This window comes from Argiope bruennichi, chromosome 10, assembly GCF_947563725.1.
Source record: "Argiope bruennichi chromosome 10, qqArgBrue1.1, whole genome shotgun sequence".
NCBI lineage: Eukaryota > Metazoa > Arthropoda > Arachnida > Araneae > Araneidae > Argiope > Argiope bruennichi.
This window is the reverse complement of record NC_079160.1, coordinates 68,171,762-68,191,688: the sequence shown is the minus strand read 5'-3', so window position 1 is coordinate 68,191,688 and position 19,927 is coordinate 68,171,762. Positions and strand designations below refer to the sequence as shown.

General features: G+C 26.3%; 1 protein-coding gene across 2 annotated transcripts in view; it reads right to left on the bottom strand.

The window, feature by feature from the left end:
- Positions 1–19,499, bottom strand: part of LOC129989058 (histone acetyltransferase KAT6B-like) — a 59,062-nt gene extending 39,563 nt beyond the window's left edge. Inside the window, exons 1-8 of one of the 2 annotated variants that reach the window (XM_056097373.1) lie at positions 18,897–19,499; positions 14,182–14,572; positions 12,488–12,865; positions 11,107–11,212; positions 10,238–10,350; positions 7,267–7,348; positions 6,049–6,187; positions 4,501–4,583 (exon numbers count right to left, since the gene is read on the bottom strand). In XM_056097373.1, coding sequence (XP_055953348.1) covers positions 4,501–4,583; positions 6,049–6,187; positions 7,267–7,348; positions 10,238–10,350; positions 11,107–11,212; positions 12,488–12,865; positions 14,182–14,415 — 1,135 coding nt within the window. In that variant the 5' untranslated portion in view covers positions 14,416–14,572; positions 18,897–19,499. The remainder of the gene's footprint in view (positions 1–4,500; positions 4,584–6,048; positions 6,188–7,266; positions 7,349–10,237; positions 10,351–11,106; positions 11,213–12,487; positions 12,866–14,181; positions 14,573–18,896) is intronic. The other variant, XM_056097374.1, reaches the window with a different exon arrangement.
- Between the last annotated feature and the right edge of the window lie 428 nt (positions 19,500–19,927).

The window sequence follows — 19,927 nt, the reverse complement described above, 5'->3', positions numbered from 1 at the left end:
GTTCCAAAAAATTTGTAAAAATGAGCATGAGAAATATTCCCAAGTATTGAAATTCTAGCCGATTACTTCATTAAATGGATTGTAAAAATTCATAGACCAAACTTTGCTACAATAATTTCTACCAATAATACGGAAGATAGTGTGTTTGTTGGAATTTTACAAAAAAATTAGACCTAGAGCAACCAAATTTTGCAGATATACTATCAAAATTAAAATACACACCTTGAAGCAGTTTTAAGCACCTTTTTAAATTTTAACTCAAAATTATACATAATTGAAAAAAAACTTTTAAAAATATAATTACAGGGAATAATAAAGCAAAAAAATTATTTTCAATTCATTTTAAAATTGCATTGATTTAGTACTGAAGAAAAAAAAATATTTTTAACATGATTTCCAACAATGGCTTTCAATATAACAATGAAATTCAAAGTATTTTCAGTGTTTTCTAAATACTTCACATGCGACTTATTAACAGCAAACGAAAAAGGGTTATCCCTATTACATAGAGAATAACATATTTAATATTGCAGTTAATAAAAGGAATCAGAAATAGATATTACCTTATTGTAAAGACAAAAGGCAATTTGAAGTAGATTACCCAAACATCTCAGTGTTAAATGATACTATGCTGACATGATCTCAATATGGCTATCCTTTCCGAAGGTTTTAGCACATAATAGCAAAGTAATAAATAGAACAGGTATAAAACTATTGGCAAAAGACTTTAATATAAGTCCCAATCTGATGCTTAAAAAGATTTTAATGAGATAATAATGAAAATCAAATTACACATAAAAGATTTTAATTACATAAAATACAAAGAACAATACCAGTGAACCTGCAGGACATAGCTAATGTAATATAAAATTGAAAAATATTAAAATAAATGTTACTCTGCATTTATATCTGTGATAATCATACACTATTTTCAGTATTGTTGAATACAGGGGTGTTTGTGGGACCCCAAAAAATCCCCTGAAACTTTTACGGACTTACTACCGGCATTTTGGAGTTTCGAGAAGGGGGGGAGGGGGAGAAATGAAAAATTACAATTATGAAATATTGAATGACCTAATTATAAAAGTTCAATGAATTACTTTTTTTTGCAAAATTAATAACCATAAATTTTCAAACATATAAACTACTACATTTTATGCAAATATTTTAAATTACCTGAATTAATTCTTTAAAAAAATTATCTAATTTCTGCTGCTTTTTTTTATTTTCTGATGTTTGTGGGCTTGTCTTTCTTTTGTGGTGAACTTCATAATTGCAGGAAGATTGACTTTTATTTTCCTCATTTACAGTTGAAGAAATTTCCTCGAGAACTGCACATGCAGAGGTAGAAGCAGTTTGCTTTTCTGCTAATGTAGAAGGTTTTTCAGAGACTTTTATAGGTGACTCATCTGAAATACATGTTTTTAAGTCCTCTTGATATGTTTTCCAACTTCTGTACATATTCAGTAAGAGATCTTTGTGAATTGGATTTTTTGAGCCATATTTTTCACATGAGGTTTCTTTAGAAGCCATTAAATCATATTTAATAGTCTGCACTGCATCTAGGGAATCAATCTTAAGAGAGGTTCTATAGTCAGTGACAAGTGTATCCATTAAGTTGAATGCACTTTCCATTAATGGGCCATGGAAGCAGCTAAGGCAGGCTTTGACCAATTTAGCCAATGTAGGATACTTATAATCATTTGTGAAATCATCTTTTAAATTAAAAACTTTAGACCAATATTTATCAATTGTACACTTGACTTGATTTCCACTTTCATCAGATGTGTAGAGCATTTCTTTGGTGATATCAATATCACTCTGGTATAACCTTATTTCAGCTTCTACTTTTGACTTTTCATTATCACTAAAAATATGGGACATAAAAGATGATAATTTTTCAAAAGCTAATATTGTACTGGTTTTACCTCTTAGCTCTGAATCTAATGCTGTAAAACTAATTAGATATGAATTTTTAAGGGGTAATTTCTGTTTCATATGCTGAAATTTCAAAGTGAAATTCTCTTGCGTACATAAATAAAAAAATATTTCAATAAGCGAAACGAAAAATTTACACGTGCATCAATAAATGAAACGAAAATTTTACACAGCGGAGAAAAAAAAGTTGCGAAGCGATCAATGACAAATAGCTAATACGGCGAAAAATCCCCCTTCTCTACTTATTGGCGCCACGCCAGGAGAGATAAGACCTTTGAACCCAGAGTCACGTGATCGCACATCTGGTCGCGAAGTCTCTCCCTTTTTTTTCTGCCGCGCCTACTTGCCGAAAAGAATCCAGAAGAGAATGTCCGAGAAACGGGGGAATGAGTCATAACTCGCAATAAGGAAAGAACAAAAAAGAAGTTTTTTCCCCCTTTTCACGCATTATCACTGCCTTTGGAGAAAGAAAGGAAAAGTTTTCACCACACACGCTGACCTTGCGTTTTCTGCTTTCAAAGCAAACAAAATCGCCCAGATCAAAATAAATAATTCATTATTATTCCTACTTCCTTTTGAACGACGATCCCCGGAATTTCCGGGTATCAAAGTTCAAAATCCCCGGAATTCCGGGATTTCCCCGGAGCACAAACACCCCTGTGAATATAACAAAATTAAAACCATAAAAATTAAAATCTTCAATCAAGTTATCAATTAAAATATTGCACTGTAAAACTAAAAATAATAACCAAGTATTTGGCAAATAATTATTTTACCAACTGAAATATTTAAAAAAAAAAAAAATTCTATAAGCAATAACACAATGCACAAACTCACTTAAATAGTTCAAAATTTTATAATATTTCAGCTTATCTGTAAATGAAGTATTTAGAAGAATCATATGAAACAGAATGATTAAATTTTCAGCATATACATCTCTAAATCCCACATGGTGATTCAATGGTAGCGATCTTAATTTTGATTAATTCATTATAACATTCTTGATCAAAAACTACAGAAAATGCAATTCTCAATATTAATGGCGATAAAATTACTTAATTTATGAGAATCCATTCAAGTTAATGTAGATAACAATGATTACTACAAACTAATGGTCAGAAAGAATACACTTACACATAATACATATAACATACTCTTGATATATTCACAATTTCTTTAACAATTTAGCACTTGCTAAAAATTATCTCCTTTACTGTTCATGTAAAACAGATCCATGGATAAGTTTCTAATGAATGTTAGCAGTCAGAATACTTCAGTATTTTAATTCTTAAACTGTTTATTCTCGAATTGAAATTAATGAGAATAGTCAAAAATGCATTTTGAATTGTTTTTATCAGTAGAATTTCCAGTAATATCAAAATTAATTACCTCAAATGAATTATCTCAAACTGAATCTCTCAATGTATATCAAAATTATATTTTGCTAGCTCTATTTAACACCCAAATTAAAGAGGGGAAATTTTGAATATAAATATGCCTACTAGATTATAATTTGGATTTTTAGGAACAATTTGATATCTTTATATTAAATATTTAAAACAAGCGGTTGTTTTGCTAGGCTTTTCAACCACAGGTAATATAAAAATTGTAGTATACAATATCAAGAACAGTACTGAAAGAATTTAAATTTAAATTTAATTACTAAGTTGTATAACCTAAGATATCTTAAATCAGCAAGTTTATTGTTAAAAATCCATTTTAAAAAGTTTATGATAATTTATCATTCAATACTAGTAATCACTATTTAATTTCCTTATAAAATAGATGCCTTAATAATAAAAATATTCACTACAACATGTCACAAGCCATAAACAAGTAGAGAGAAAAGAGAATTTTTAAGTCACTTTGAAAAATACTACTGCTCTGATAATATTGAACACTCATATATGTTTATTAATGATTTTCATAAACACATTTAGCAGTATTATTGTTATTGAAAGATAGTATCTACTAGTGCTGAACACAGAGTACATAGAGCAAGAAACCATAAGCATATATTCAATTATATCATACAACTAATTGTAATATTTTAGTTTGAACTCACACTATTCAAAACCAAAATAATTAGAAAAAAAAAACTTTCCTTTATATATTTCCTTTAATTCAGAAGTATTTTATTCAACTTCTCTTTTTATTTATTTCAAGTAAAGGGACAATAAGTCTGACTGTTACAGATATATATAAGGGGGAGGACTTCATATAACTAGAAGGGATCTTAACTATATTAAGACCGAAAATTCCAATTTTGTATTTAAATTAGGACAAAAATTATTTTTAAATTAATTTAAAAAATGAAGCATGTTTTCTTAAACATTGTTTATGCCCTAACAATTGCAAACTGAAAATCTAAAACTGTTATTTAACTTTCCTAAAAATTTAAAAGTTTATTCAGTTTCAAAAGTTAAAAGTACTTAATAAAGATACCATTCAAAAGGTATAGCATGTATTTTCTTTAGTTTAAATAAAAAATAAATTTTTAAACAACAATATTCAATATAATATACAACAATATATAATATTCAATCTTATAAATAAACTTACCATCACTACTACAACTTGAATCACTCGACCTCCTCATCTCTTTCTTGGAATGTTTTGATTTTTTCAACACAGAATAAGATTGGCTAAACAAAAAAAAAAAAAAAAAAAAGGAAAAGTTAATAATATGCAAGTAATACTTTTTCTAGCATTACATAACAAATAAAGGAATTAATTTTAAATGTCAAAATCAGACTGGATAATATATAATTTTTAAGAAGGTCTCACTATAGGCAGATATGGATATATCTTTTTGTTAATATTACTAATTATTTTTTCAGTACTAGATTTTAAAAGCAAAATTACATAATAATATTAATACATCACAATATATTTTTTATACATGATATAATTACAGAATTTTATTATGTAGATATACATAGTATTTTCTTAATTTTTATTATTTCTAATGCATGTTCAAAGTTAAATTTAGTGCTGAAAATTTCCTGCATTAATTTGTAATGTTGGGCAGTATACCAAACATAAATTATGATGTTATTAAAAATTTTGAACTGTTTGTTTAAAAGCATTCAATAACTTAGCATCTGCTTTGTTTATTTACCATTCGGAACAAGAGCATTTGACGAAATATTTAATAAATTGCTAGTCATTCTTTTGATTTTCTGATATGATATAAATAGGGTTTTGTTGAGTTACAACAAGCAGTTTGACACTAAAATTTTTTAAATTAAATTTTTGATATTTTTACGATGATGACTATTATTTAAGTTATTTATCATCTTAGGTTATAAATTAGTTTAGGTTTATAAATATTTTAATGTCTGAAAATTAAATTGCAATTTTAATTCAAGTACAATGGGAATGAATGATTCTGCATAAAAAATTAATAATATGTTAGTTGAATTATCTATTAAATATTTGTTATAATTTTAAAAAAACACATAAATTACTAATTATTTTTCTTTTAAAAATTATAATTTGGAAATTAGGTGAATAAACATTTATTTTTTACATAAAAAAAACATATTAAAATTATTTGCAATATATTAATTTGAAATACGAAAAGAAAAAACGAACCCTGAACTCTGTCTCGAAGATACAAACCTAATGGTCTACTGGATGTGCTATCAAGGTATTCAGTAACACTCTCAAATTTCTATTATATATACTAAAAAGTTTGAAGATCATTTTCTTGGAATTGGCTGGCTACTGTGATTTCATAAGTTCATAAGAAATTATAATAAGTTCCATTTTAAATTCAGATCTCCAACCCATATAATGACCTTATTACTATTAAATGAGTAAGTTTCTGGTGTTAAATGAGTAAGTGAATAAAACTCAAGATTTTTAAAAATGTTCTCTAAAAAATCACTCTTAAAAATTTTTTTTTTTTAATTTTACATCAAAGATTTTATGCTAATTATGTATACAACTATGTAAAAAAAAGGTAATTTGATTTTAATGGATCATATTAATAAAGCCATTATCCGTAGAATTACAACTTAAAATAGATAAAATATATATTTAAACTTCAATGTTCTTTAAAAAAAATTTTTTTTAAATAAATTACGAAAAATTTTGCAAACTAACCTTTTGATTTTTTTCACTGCATTCAACTTCATATTGTGCTTCTTGTACCTTTCCTTCACACTTGCTGCCATTCGATTAATGTGATTCTTTTCTTTCGACATCATAGTTTTCTTTTTGCAAGAATCACATCTCCATGCTCCTGAATAAACAAAATAAATTTTATATTGGCAAAAGAAAACAAAATGAAACAGAAACAAAAAAGGAAGTTTCATTTCATAAAACAATAAACTTTGCAAAAAAAAATTCTAATTTTAAAAATTTTACAAATCCAAATTTTTTAGGTTTTAAAAGATTAAATTAGGTTTAGCAAACATTCAATCTTTTCATTAATACTCCATATTTTATGGAAATTGTTTTAAACACGGAGTTACGACTGTTTTTTGGTTCATTACAAAATTTTAAATAAATAAAAAAATTATTATTTGAGTATATTATGCAGATAGGAAACAGACTTGGAACAAAACAAACAAACAAAAAAAAAAGCTAACTTTTATAAAATAAGTTTTGCTTAACATAAATACTGAGAAGTAAAATAAGTATGATTAACTGAATAAAAAATGGATAATTTTCTTAAAAAAATATGAGACATTAAAAATATTGCAGAACTATTAAATAAAACAATAAACTTATCTTGTGAATGATAAAATACTATCCTGAAAACACTGTAATAGATAAAAATATGTCATGTTTGCCAAACCTGATCTGTAAAAATTTTTATTTAAGATGTAAAAGTAGTTTTCTGTTCTGTTAATGAACAAAATTTTGACAATTTCAAGAGCAAATTGCTATGCAACCTTGATCTTACATATCTAATATTTATGAGTTCATTTTCAGCATTATTTCTCAACTTTTTTTAATTTACTGAACTCTAAATTTAAAAAAAAAAAATTCTCTCTCAATTAATTACATGAGATAAAAAGGTAAACGGAAATAAACTTAATATTATTTTGAAAATAATATCAAGTGGAATTGTAGTTCCCGTCTTACTGGACAAGTGCTATTATTCAAGCATTCTATGAAAAAGGCAATAAAATGAGATAAAAATCAATAAACAAAAATCTTTCTGCCCCTTATTTTTTAAAGACACATATATACTTATTGCATATTATATAAACATATACTCACATTTATTAATATTTGATGCACATTTTAAATTGAACAATAAAATATATTTGTATTGGTTATTCACTGGAATAATAAAAATAAAAGTATTCACACCTCTTGCTGGTCTTGGAAAAACGGGACGAACACAAGTAGCATGGTAAATTTTGTCACACAAATTGCACACAAGCATTCGTTTCTAAAAATAAAGAATTATTAGAGCCACTTTAAAATGAATAGCATGAAAAGGACCAATAATTTTAATGCAGTTTACACACACACACATATATATAAAATGTACCAATTAAAAAAATTTTTAATTACAATATATATATGATGATTTAAGTTACTGATACTTTTTAATAAAAATGATTAAAATGTAAAAAGTTTGCAACAAGTTGAGAAAAAGATTTTTATCTCTATTTCCAAAATAGAATTGATGCAAACTGAATGCATTTTGGCTTCTTGGTGAAATTTATTGGCAACTTTGGTGACTTGAAAATACAAAATTTCCTCTTTTTTTCCAGAAAATTCAGGAACCTTTAGAATGTATAAAAGTCTCATTGCCATCGCCAATCAGACAATTGTTGTTATGCTGTCAATGAATCAGCATGTCATATAATCATCATTGACCAAAAACAAGCTTCAATGTTGAATTCAAGTAAACATCTAATCAAAGGCGCAACCTAACAGACATTTTTGATGTTTTCATTGACAACTAGATTGTTTTTTCTTTCATCAATTGTAAATATTCTTAAACAACAACTGCAAATAAAATTCATTTTGAATACCTTAATTAAAGTTAATTAAACAATAAACTTGTTTGATCCAAATATTAATAAATTGCATAATAAATTATCAAAATATGAAGATATTATTAAATATTGAATTTCTGTTAAGTTTAATTTCCATCATTCCTGACAACTAATTCAAATAAAAATGGTGTCCAGTTTAAATAACTCTTTAATCAATTTATAATTAAACATTAACACATTTAAATGTTCTAATTATCTTGGTTATAAAATTGAAGCTAAAAGTGATAACATAAATTTTATTGATAAATATCTGAAATTTAAACAGTAGTTGATTAATATTATTGGAGAAATAAGCCTCATATTTTACTTTATTGCATCAAAATGGTATTATATTAATTGTGTTTGAAAAATTTAAGGAATGATCATTGTAGGAATATCTTGTTAGAAGAATTTGTGGAGCTGCTGTAAGCTTCTTAATTTGATTATTTCTTTGACAATATAATATCCAAAATAATTTATATTATATATATATATATATATATACTTATAATAAAGCTCAATGTGTGTGTGTGTGTGTGTGTGTTGGCGCTCTACAGGCCAGGTCATTTGACATACAGCTATCAAATTTGGTACATGTATACCTTAGAGGTCGGGAATGTGCACCTGGGGTCCCTTTTTTTGAAATTTTAATTAGAATTTTAATTATTAATTAAAAACTAACTTTCCCGCCAAAAGAATCTTCCATTTTCCCCACCGCCAACTTTTCCGCCAAAAAAATCTTCCATTATCCCCAGCGCCAAACGAGAAAGGCTTCCGTTGTTTTTTTCTCCCAACAGTAATGAGGCTAGGGTTAAAATTTTTCGGCGGATTATTTCAATCGGTTCTGCTTATTTTCTTAATGTTTGATGCATTTAAAATTAAACATTGTTAATGAATCAATCTTTCAGATTCATTCTGAAGTACTTTTGAATTAAAATAAAACAGAATAAAGGAAATTAAAAATTTCTAATCCGCATAGCGTTACCCCAACTGGCGTAGAAAAAATCACGTATTTGCGTTACGTAACCGGCGAAGAAAATTCACGCATGCGCATTCTGTTCTGATTGTTGCCATGACAACATGTATATGCTTATAGTTTTAAGTACAACGTTTTTTAAGTAGTTTTTTTAAAACCTGTTTTCAACCGTTTATTTTAAACGATTCGTTTTATTTTCTTAGTGTTTGATGCATTTAAATTTAAACATTGTTAATGAATCGATCTGCTCATAATGAATCTAAGAAAATTTTGTTGACCAACTCTTGAGATATTACATAAATTTAAAAAAATATTCTTTAGTGCCCATAAAGTTTAAACGCTGAGTGACTCTATTTTCAGTAATCAGATTATAAAAAAATGCTTTGTTTCAGTAAAAAATATTATTATATTAATTGAAGATAAATTCTTTCCACTTTAATTTAAAGCATAAATTCTACGGGTGCTAACAGAAAATGAGAGAGATACATATTACGTTATGACTGAAGGCCTTTATAATATTATGAATGAATTATATGATAATCAAAATTTGAAGTTTTAAAATATTTTGATGAAGAAGCTATTAAAGTAGAAATTGCATAAAATATTTAATTATTAAAATTTTAACGAACATTAAGATTGGCGAACCGGCTGGTCGCCAAAGGCGGCTAGTATATATATATATGTGATTTTATACACATTTCAAGTTATGCTCCTTCACATAAAATGTGGTAAAATATTTTCAAAAAAAAAAAAATAAGCAATTCATTGATTGGCTTGAAATAACTTCTTGTAAAAATTGTAACTAGAAGCATAGATTAAATATTTAAAGATACAAAAAATGTGCATACAGAAAAAAAACTGATTACAGTACATATTGACTACCAGAGAAAAATTTGTTAAGCAGCATTTCTTATTTTAAAAGATATGAGCGAATAAGCTCAAAAGATCATTAATAAATTTTAAATGATCCCTTGAAATATATTAATTATTTATTTCACCAGGAAAATAATCAAAAATTAATGTTCAATTATGTGAAAACTATATCTCGTCATAATAAATTTAAAAATGAATCATGACAGATAAAAAAGAAATTAAATCCTTAAATGAATTTTTATGCATTTTAACTATTTAAAAACAATTTCAATGACTTTTTTCCTACAATGTATTAGATAATTTTTAGAAGCAATACAGCAATCATATTTTAAGGAACTGTATTTAACATGCTGTTTAAAATGCTTCAAAAAAACAGGAATTTATCAAAAAATGGCCAATCATATATAATAAATTTTAAAATATTTGGTAAATTTTATAAACTTACATGTTCTGTTTTCACACCACAGACAACACAAATTTTACACCGAGGACACTCCCATTTTGTTTCATCTATCTGTTTCAATGCTTCTGGTAATAAACCAAAGCAAGATGTATGTCCTAAAAGGAAATAATACATTTTGAATAAACAACACAAATATCAGGAACATAAAATAAATATAACGCATTAAAATTAAACACTTATAAAGAAAAGATATACCTTATCTAATATTCTAATATTAAAAAAATCTAATATTCAGTTCAAAGAAAGTATATAAAAGTGAAAGCAAAAGAAAACCAAGTTGATTAATACATTTTAAGAGATTATACATGATATGCTAGGTATATCTCAGTAGTTCTTCTCAAACTAACAGAAAAATTAATCACTTGCCTATTATCTTTGGATTAAATATATCAATATATTAACTATTTGTACAGAAAATAATTATACATTTATATGAGATAAATCATTATAAAAAAATCACTAAAATACTTATGAATTAACTGCCTGTTAATAATGAACTTTTCTCTTAAGTGCATGCATTGACAAATTTTACAAGTCAATCATGAAAATAGTCAAACTAAAATGACATCTTTAGTATTTTTTTTTTTTTTTTTTTTTTTTTTTTTTTTTTGTGATTTACCACTGGCATGTTATTAATACCCATGTACCATTTATAATAATTGCAGCTTACTGCAAATTTTATTCAAAGATCAAAATTAAACTAATAAATCCATTAGTGTAGGTTTTTAATACTTGATTTGATTTTTCATCAACAGTCCTCATAAATGTCAAAATATATGATAATGTAATAAATCAATCATAATATCAATTAACAATTATAATTAACTAGATATTAACATCCACATTCATACCAGTTGTTCCACAAAGGCAACAGGAAAAAAGATTGTCTGGTCTCCCATTTTTTGTAACAGATACTTCTCTACAAAAGTTGCATGCAACATTTGTAGCATTGTTTTTCTGAAAATAATAGAAAATATTAATTTCTTGTGCAATCAGAAAAATATGCAAAAAAAGATATTACATAAATCACTTCAATTACATTTCACATCTAAAAAGATCAATCCTAAAAAAAATTTTTAAATTACATCTTTAAAAATATCTGGGTAATCTTTGTGCAATAATGCAAGTCGCATTAAAAAAAGGAGGAAAAGAATACACAACAACTACCCATCTAGAAGTAACCAAGAAGTAAAAATATTCAGAAAAAAAGAGATATACTTGGATAAGTGCATAAATGGATATGTTCAACTAATTTAATAAATGGAGCAAAATATTTGTTTTTAGGTTAATTTACACTTTAAGACATTATATATTTTTTTGGCTTCCTCAATATTTATAATACAACCAATAGATTCATTCAACGACTTATAAAATAAGGTGGCTAAGTTCTAGATATTGCAATATTTAGATTTTCTTACCTAACAAATGAAAATTCAGAATGTTTAATAACACATTTTACATAGACAAGGGTAAAATAAAAAAAAAAAATTATGTATTTAATCAAAATAGTTTATCAATAGCTGCAGTCAATAATGAGTTGATAGTATATTCAAATCTATGAATCAACATATTATGATTGCAGGAATTACACAACTGCAAAAAAAACTATCGCATTAAACCAATCTACTTCAAAATGTATCTTATTTGGCAATACTAATTATTTGTGTTAAATTTTTTTCTAAAATTTATATTATATTCAGTAGAGTGATATAAAGAGGATAAAAGGACATAATCTGATCTTTCTCATGCCTCCGATAATCATCAAGATTACAATAAATACATAAAGCATCAGGATCACATTTAGCTGGAAAAAAAAATGAAAATTTTAAAAACTATTCATCTATAGCCCCTCACAATCGATTCATTTATATTCTCCCATTTTTGCCTTATCACAGTATACTACTGATTTAGTATATTTTAACTAAGTATAATGATACATCACATTGCTTTCCCAGCATAAATTTAAGTTGTCTTAACTACACCATGGTGCAGTTTTAATTGAAATAGACTTGAATATTGACATCATTCATATTTGTAAAAATTTTAGCCATATAGTTGGTAATAAAATAATTCTACATGTAACTCGAATAGCATGAATGTTTTATATAAAATTTTGCCGGTAAATTTTATATAAAAATGCAACAAAAATATCAAAATAAGAGATTTGAAAAGCCTGACAAGCTAGTAAAAATAATACATGAACATCTAATAAAACAAAAGATTTATATGAACCTTTTGAGGACTTGAAGTAATATTGCCACGATTAAAACTCGATGATGAACCAAATTCTGCAGATGCCCTTCGAAAGGGATTTCTTTTCAAACGATACGTCCGGCCTTCATGTATTATGTGTCCAGCTGAAACAGCTCTTTTGGCTGACTGCAAAAGCTGATGACCTAAGTCTGCCCCTTGATCAATACTTAAAGAAAATGTCTGTCTCAAATATTTTTCAATAGAGCGCAGTGTAGAGCCATTATTATCACCCAATTCCTTGATGGCTTTAATAATAACTTTTCGCATATCAGTTCCAGGATGTATTCGTAGAGTTCGACTTTTCATATTGCACAAAGTTCCAGGATCTTTGTAAGAGCACAAACCCTTGGTGAATACCTAAAGTGCAAAATAACAATGTTAAAAAAATTAAAATTTCAAATATAACAAAAAAATTAATAATATGAAGACTTGTGAAATACTTTATAATTTATTTTAAAAAGCTCAAAATTATTTAATTTTAACTAAGCATATTATTGCTAGAAAACAAATCAACATAATTAAAATTTTGACACTATTGTAATTTTCACATTTACAATAGCTTAATTAGCCAAAAACTAAATTTAAATAAATAAACTTGTCTTTTCCAATATTAGAAAATGTTCGCTTTCCTTCAAATCAAACTTAAAAAGCAGATCTGATACAATAACATATTATACTGATTTCCTTATGATTTACTAATATTAAAATTATATTTATATAAAATATATATAAATGAATATAAATTTTTACAAAAGATTAAAAACTATCTTTTTTTTTAATTTCTAGATTAGCATGTTTTGTAAATTTTCTTTACTTCTAGCAAAACAATGATATTAACCTATCTAAGTTTATACAAATATCCTACTAACTTACAAAAGTTCAGTTTTGGAATTTTAATTAAAATTTCAACACATTTTAAACTTTTTAATAAAAAATTATTTATTATTACTTAAGTTAGCAACATTATTCTAAAGCGGTCAAACCACTTTTTATATACATATAGAACATTACATCTACTCTATATATAAAAAGAACGGAAAAGTTAAAATTTTCAAAGCACTATATTAAATTTATTTTAAATCCTACGCATAAGTGTTTGTATCCTTTTTAGAATTTATTGAGCTAGGATAATGTAAGACTTAGAATTTCAAAAGTTTATCACAATTTAAAACTTTATACTAAAATATATAAATTATAAAATGACTTATTGCTTCATTTAAACTGGTATTTGTCGAACGATTCATTCAACTATTAGTTTGTTTTCCCAAATGATTTAATATATTCTGGCTTTGATTAGACAAGAACATAGATTATATGATACACTTAAATGTAGATTTTAAGCACATCTATAAAAATAATCTAGGTTATCATTCTTTCTTTTTTATTGGATAGCAGATTTCAATTTAACAAATATCAATTTGATGACACCACCAACAACTGTTGTAAAACTGCAATTTCTGGTGGAGTTGAACCTGCTAGTAGCTTTATTTATTTCAGAAAAAGAATTTTCTTTACAAAATTTCCACTTTCTTAAAACCAAATTCAATTCGATTCCTCAGATTCGCATCAAGAATTTACACAATAATGGAAAAAGAGCATGGTCGGTAATTCTAGATCAAAATGGAATAAGCTAAATTTCTGACAATTTCATGTCATTTTATCAATCAACATACCTTCAAAATTAAACCATTAGAAACAGCTTTTTCAAGCTCTTCTTTAATAGCCTGACGATCAACTCTGTGATTTTGGCGTACTACACTGCAGATACGCTCCAAAGATGGCCTCTGCTTTTGATACTTGACCTTTCGAATGGCTGCAATTATCCAATTTGTAAGATCTGAATTTCCCTCATCATCGTCACTACCTTCTTCTTGCATTCTTTCTTCCTTTAATTCTCGCCTATGCATTATCAATCATCAGCTTTACACACAGAGACATTTCAAAGAGGATAAACACACTTTATTCTCTGTGACACTCCCAACTGTGAAGGTTTTTTAATACTCAGATCTACATTTTTTAAATGGCCTGATATTTCATAAATTTCTCTAAAAATGAGCAGATTACCTGAAAATAGATAAAAGCAAAAGAACCAAAGTTTGGACATGCAACTAACAGCCAAAAGAATAAATGAAAACAATACTTTCTAGAAAAAAAAAAAAAAAAAAAAAAAGCAGAATACAAAATAAAAATGGCAAAATAAGAGGGAGAAAAAACACTTAAGCTTCTTTCTTGCATATGTTAAAAGATACAAATATATTCACAAAAATAAACTCTAAGATTTTATACATGAAAATGTCTAATATAAAATGCAAATAATATTTCTTTAAATAATAAAAGCAAAACATATTTTCTTATGAATTTAAAAAACTACTAATAATACAGGATAAATAAAATAACAATAAAATTAAACATGCTCTTGCAACATAATAGCATAAAAATTAAACAGAGAAGGAATATCCCCACAGATGCAACGAATTTGCAAGTATGACTTGAACCTAACAAACATTAAACACATTAAAATAAATAAATAAATTTGTCTTTCAAATTCAGATTAATTAATTCCATTTTTCATCCCTCATTTCCCTATCCTATTCCATTCCATCCCTCATTTCATTATTACCCAAACTCAATACCCTATGTAATTAAAATTATAATTTTTATGCATTATAAAATTTTAATTAAAATAAATTCTATATTATTTTACATATTATGCCTATAATTCCTAAGTACTTCATAACCTATTTTGTGACAATCAACTAAAAAAACTACTCAAATACATAAAGCAAACCAAGAATAAAAATTATTACTACTAAAATTAAATATATGTATCTCTGATTCTGTTAAACAAAATGTCCAAACTTGCTTGAAATCTTTTTCATAAAAATTTGCAAACCAGTTGTCAAATTTTAAAAAAATTATAATTTTGATCATTTTCTTGTAAAAAAAATTAGCATTTAGAAATTGATATAATCAGCAAGTCCACATCCCCAATTAAATATGTTCTATGTATTCAACAATATGTCTCGAGAATGCAAAGGTATAGTGGTAAGAAAAAAAAAAGATAGAGGCAATGAAAAATGTTTTTTAACTTTTAAAATATTCATTTTAGTGTACTATAATATTTTAAATAATAAGAACATAAATAAATACAATATTTGAATTCTTTTAGTAATATTTCCTCTTAAGTTATTATAGTTTTATTCGTGTCTAATCGTTCGTGGAAAACTGGAAAATAAACTAGGGCCAGATACAAATTTGACACACAAAACAGTTAATTACGAGACAAAAAAAGGGCAAATTTCTGATTTGATATTTTTTCCCCGAATTTTCGATCATATACTATAACTCATGTTTGCTAGTGTAAGAAAACCCACCTGCATAAATATTACAAAGTCAGAGCCGTTTCATAATCAATAAACAATTTCTATTTCATTTACTTGAAACCACGATTTTATATATAATGGGCATAATCTTGTTAAAAAAAATAATGCCCACTTGCAATAAGAGAGGTTTCTGGCAATTATATTGATACATAAAGGAGAAGTATAAATAACATATTTTTTTAACTTTTATCATTTAAGTATATAATAGAGTTGACAATATTTTTTATTTTCTGTCTTTAGCAAAAACAAATAAATTTAGTGGCAGCCCGACTCATGAGAATCCATCCAACTTACAACTATCCATGTGGAAAAACATGGATTTTCTAGGTTCAAAGTAATGAGTTAGCTAAGTTTTATCGCCATCAGATGAACAGAACAGCAGCGCATAAAACATAAACAAAAAGTCATTTTTATACATGTCTTTATATTCTTTAGAGATTAAGTTTAAAAGTTACCGGAGTTGTTTCCTTATCAACAAATCTTTCCTGAAACATAACAAAATTACTGTCGAATTAGTGATTAAAAAAAAAGAAACATTGTTCATTCACAATGTAAATCATACCAATAATATTGGAAGCTATCAAGTCCATCTAAATTAAATTTCTCTTCATCCGAGATTCTAATTATTTCCAAGGACAATATGCTCTTTTGCCCATTCTACACGATTAGTCATTTGTAGTTTTGATGGTGGAGGATGTTTTTTAATTTTGATATATTTTACATAAGAAGATTTTTAAAAGTACATTACACACAGTTTAACTAGAACAAGACAGTTACAATTTCTTTTTAATTTGAGTAGAAGATTGAGGCTGAGAATGGACTTGATTAATTATGGTACTTTTTGATCGATTAGATAAAGATAGCCTTTCCCCCAGATCGTTTATATTTAGCATAATGGTCAGGATCTTTCAAATATAGTTATTTACAACACTTTTTGACCTTTTAACCGATTTGCAATTTCTCTGGAAAACAAACCACAAGCTTAGAATTTTACCTCCTTCTTTACACAACATTTTCTCTCTTTACTTGTTAGAAAATACTATGATTTCATCAAAAACTTTTACACAAAAATATAAATAACGTTAAGAAATTAATATCTGTAGTAAAAATAAAAGAAATAATATAACAAAATGTAGAAGTGAAGAACAAGGGATATTTTTATCAAAAGAATATACATTTTTCTGCCAAACCATAGATGAAAATAAACTGCATTGTTTGTGTGAATAAAATTAAATTGTGCAATTAAAAAATATTTTTATAAAGTCATATGCATTTATAGCAGAATTTTAATAAACTAAAATCCTTTGGAAAAGATATTTCTATCAACTAATTCTCAACGAGAGTAAAAATAAATTCATTATAGTGTGAAAAAAACAAAACTGAGTGACTATTTTTGTTTCCAACTTTCACCCTGTACAAATATTTTAAAATAATTAAAATATAAACCATTAAAAAAATTAGTAAACTTTTACTAAAATATAACTTCTTTCTGCTAGATATTAGTAGTCTGCTAGATATAGACTAACTAAAAGATTTAAATTATAATATTATAAAATTTAATAAATATCTGAAAATTATAACACAACCTATCTTTTTTTCCCACCACTGTATATTTATGTATAGTAACATGTATTGAAGAAATACATGCAAAGAAGGAAAAGGTAAAATAACTGATTAAGAATATTAACATTTTCTTTCGATCACAGAAAAACATTGACAAAACAGATTGTATAAAACAACTGATTGCCTTCATTTGCAGGAAGCGAGAAATTCCAAAACAAATTAGTTTGATGATTCATTACATTATTTCTACATATCATAAGGTATTTGTCCGATACTGACATAATGAAAAAACAGGGAAAAGTCAATACTATCATACTCAGCATATAAATCAAATTATATAAAATGGTCAGTGTTTGCATTAGTCTGATTTACTGAAAATTGTAAATAATATTTACCTATTTGATAACTTCAGAAGCAAATATCGAAATTTTAACTGCGCTCATTACTTTATCAATATTATTTTACGGAACTCGGTTTTTAACTAATAATCTATTTTAGAGCCAATTATCTGAATTGCATGCCATAGAAATGCAATCTCAAAATAAATTTAATGGTAAAGAAAAATTGCAAATGAAACTTAAAGTAAACAATTTAAGATTTTATACTGGTTTGCAAATGAATACAGAAATCTTCACTTTCCAAACTTGAATTTTAAAAAAAAATCAACATTATGTGACATGTTCCTCAAAAAATAATATATGTTATTAGTGCTTTTGCTAATACAGAAAGGTATTGTATAAGATTCTTTGATAAAGCTTTTGAATCACAAAGTAAAGTTTTGTAAAAGAAAATACATCAAATACCAACATCAACCCTTTTGAAAGGCCATCATGTTAAAAACCAATGAAGACTCTTTTATAATGTATTAGAGACATGGCTTATATTCCTACACTATGCCAGCATCTATACTGTACAAAACAAATTCAATATTTGAAATCTTGTTTATATGTGAACAAATAAATAGCTGTATGTTTCAAATTACAAGATGGTAAAATTTCGGGTATAAAGACTTAGAAAGTTACTCTTTTCTCCAGCAATTTATAAAAAATTAGCATGCATGCTGTAAATTTAAGGATTGTAATATTTTTCTGTGATTTAAAGAGGGAGAATATGGAAGTGGAAGAACATTTTAAAGTGAAAAAGACTTTGCATCAAGAACAACATATACAGACGTCTAGAGTGAAATCTGAGCATACATTTGCAAAATAAAATGTAGTACTTCACATAACCTCCTATTAGTAAATATTCCATTTAACACAATATCCATGAAGACATTCCAAAACTATTCCAATTCAGTTTTATAAAAACATTCATGCAGCCAATTTCCGAATACATAAATACAAACCATTTATTTTTTAATGTTAAACGTATTAGTAAATTTGTTAATGGAAGTTTCATAATATTACACAACATTTTTTTCACAATAGTAAGGTATTACTTACCATTTTTTTGATAATAACTTATATCGAACTTTACATGTATTAGGTTTGGTTTTTAGGTTAACCGGATGCCTTGTACTAATGTACAATTAGTCACTGATCGAGTTCAGTATTTTAAAAGCACAACACTCAATTTTGGAAAACACACTTCACAGCGTCTCAACGTCTACTTCCGAGTTAATTACGGATCGCAATCTGTAAGCAACGATGCGAAAACAATAATAAACACAATCAAGAGTTGCAGGTACATCAAGCGATAGTTCACAAATATTCAGATACTACAGCGATGGAATAAATTCTGCGATTACAGCAGCAAATTGCAACTTAAGAAAAATCAATGACGGGAGTCATAAAACCGTCTAAACAAAAGGCAGACATGTAAATATGGCTGCAGAACAAACAAAATCGTCTCGTCAAACTAAGAATCAAACGCTCTAGCGGGACAAAAAAAAACTCAAAAATCTGTATTGTTCGGTATGAGATTACATAGAGAGTCTTATAAATGCATGAACTTGATTCTTCCTTGAAATATACCAAAGAGTAAACAAGCAAATTCTTTGATAATTTTCAAAAGTATATAGATCATATTCACAAAATAGATTTACCCAACCACGTACTTTCAATCACATAACAAAGCTACGTTAAAATACGAAATATGATTGGCTCATTTGGTTAGAAATCTAAAAAAAATTTGACAACTCTGAAAAAAAAGTTCTAGTTTGATATTTCGCCGTAAGGGCAGCATTCCAATAAAAATATGTAATCTCATTAGAAGAACATTTTTAAAATGAATAATTTGTAGCTTTAAAATGATTCAAAAATCTCTGTCAAATAATATTATATTCTCCTTCTGACCAAAAGATTTTTTTTTGGTGCAAAAGATAATTTTCTTGATTTATATATGCATGGGTAAAAGTTAAATTATGGAAAGCATGCTTTCAATTGAATTTACTACTTCCAAGTAATAAAATTTTGACTTTATTATTAAAATTTTATGAGAGTATTATATTTTAAAAGTAAATTAATTATAAGCA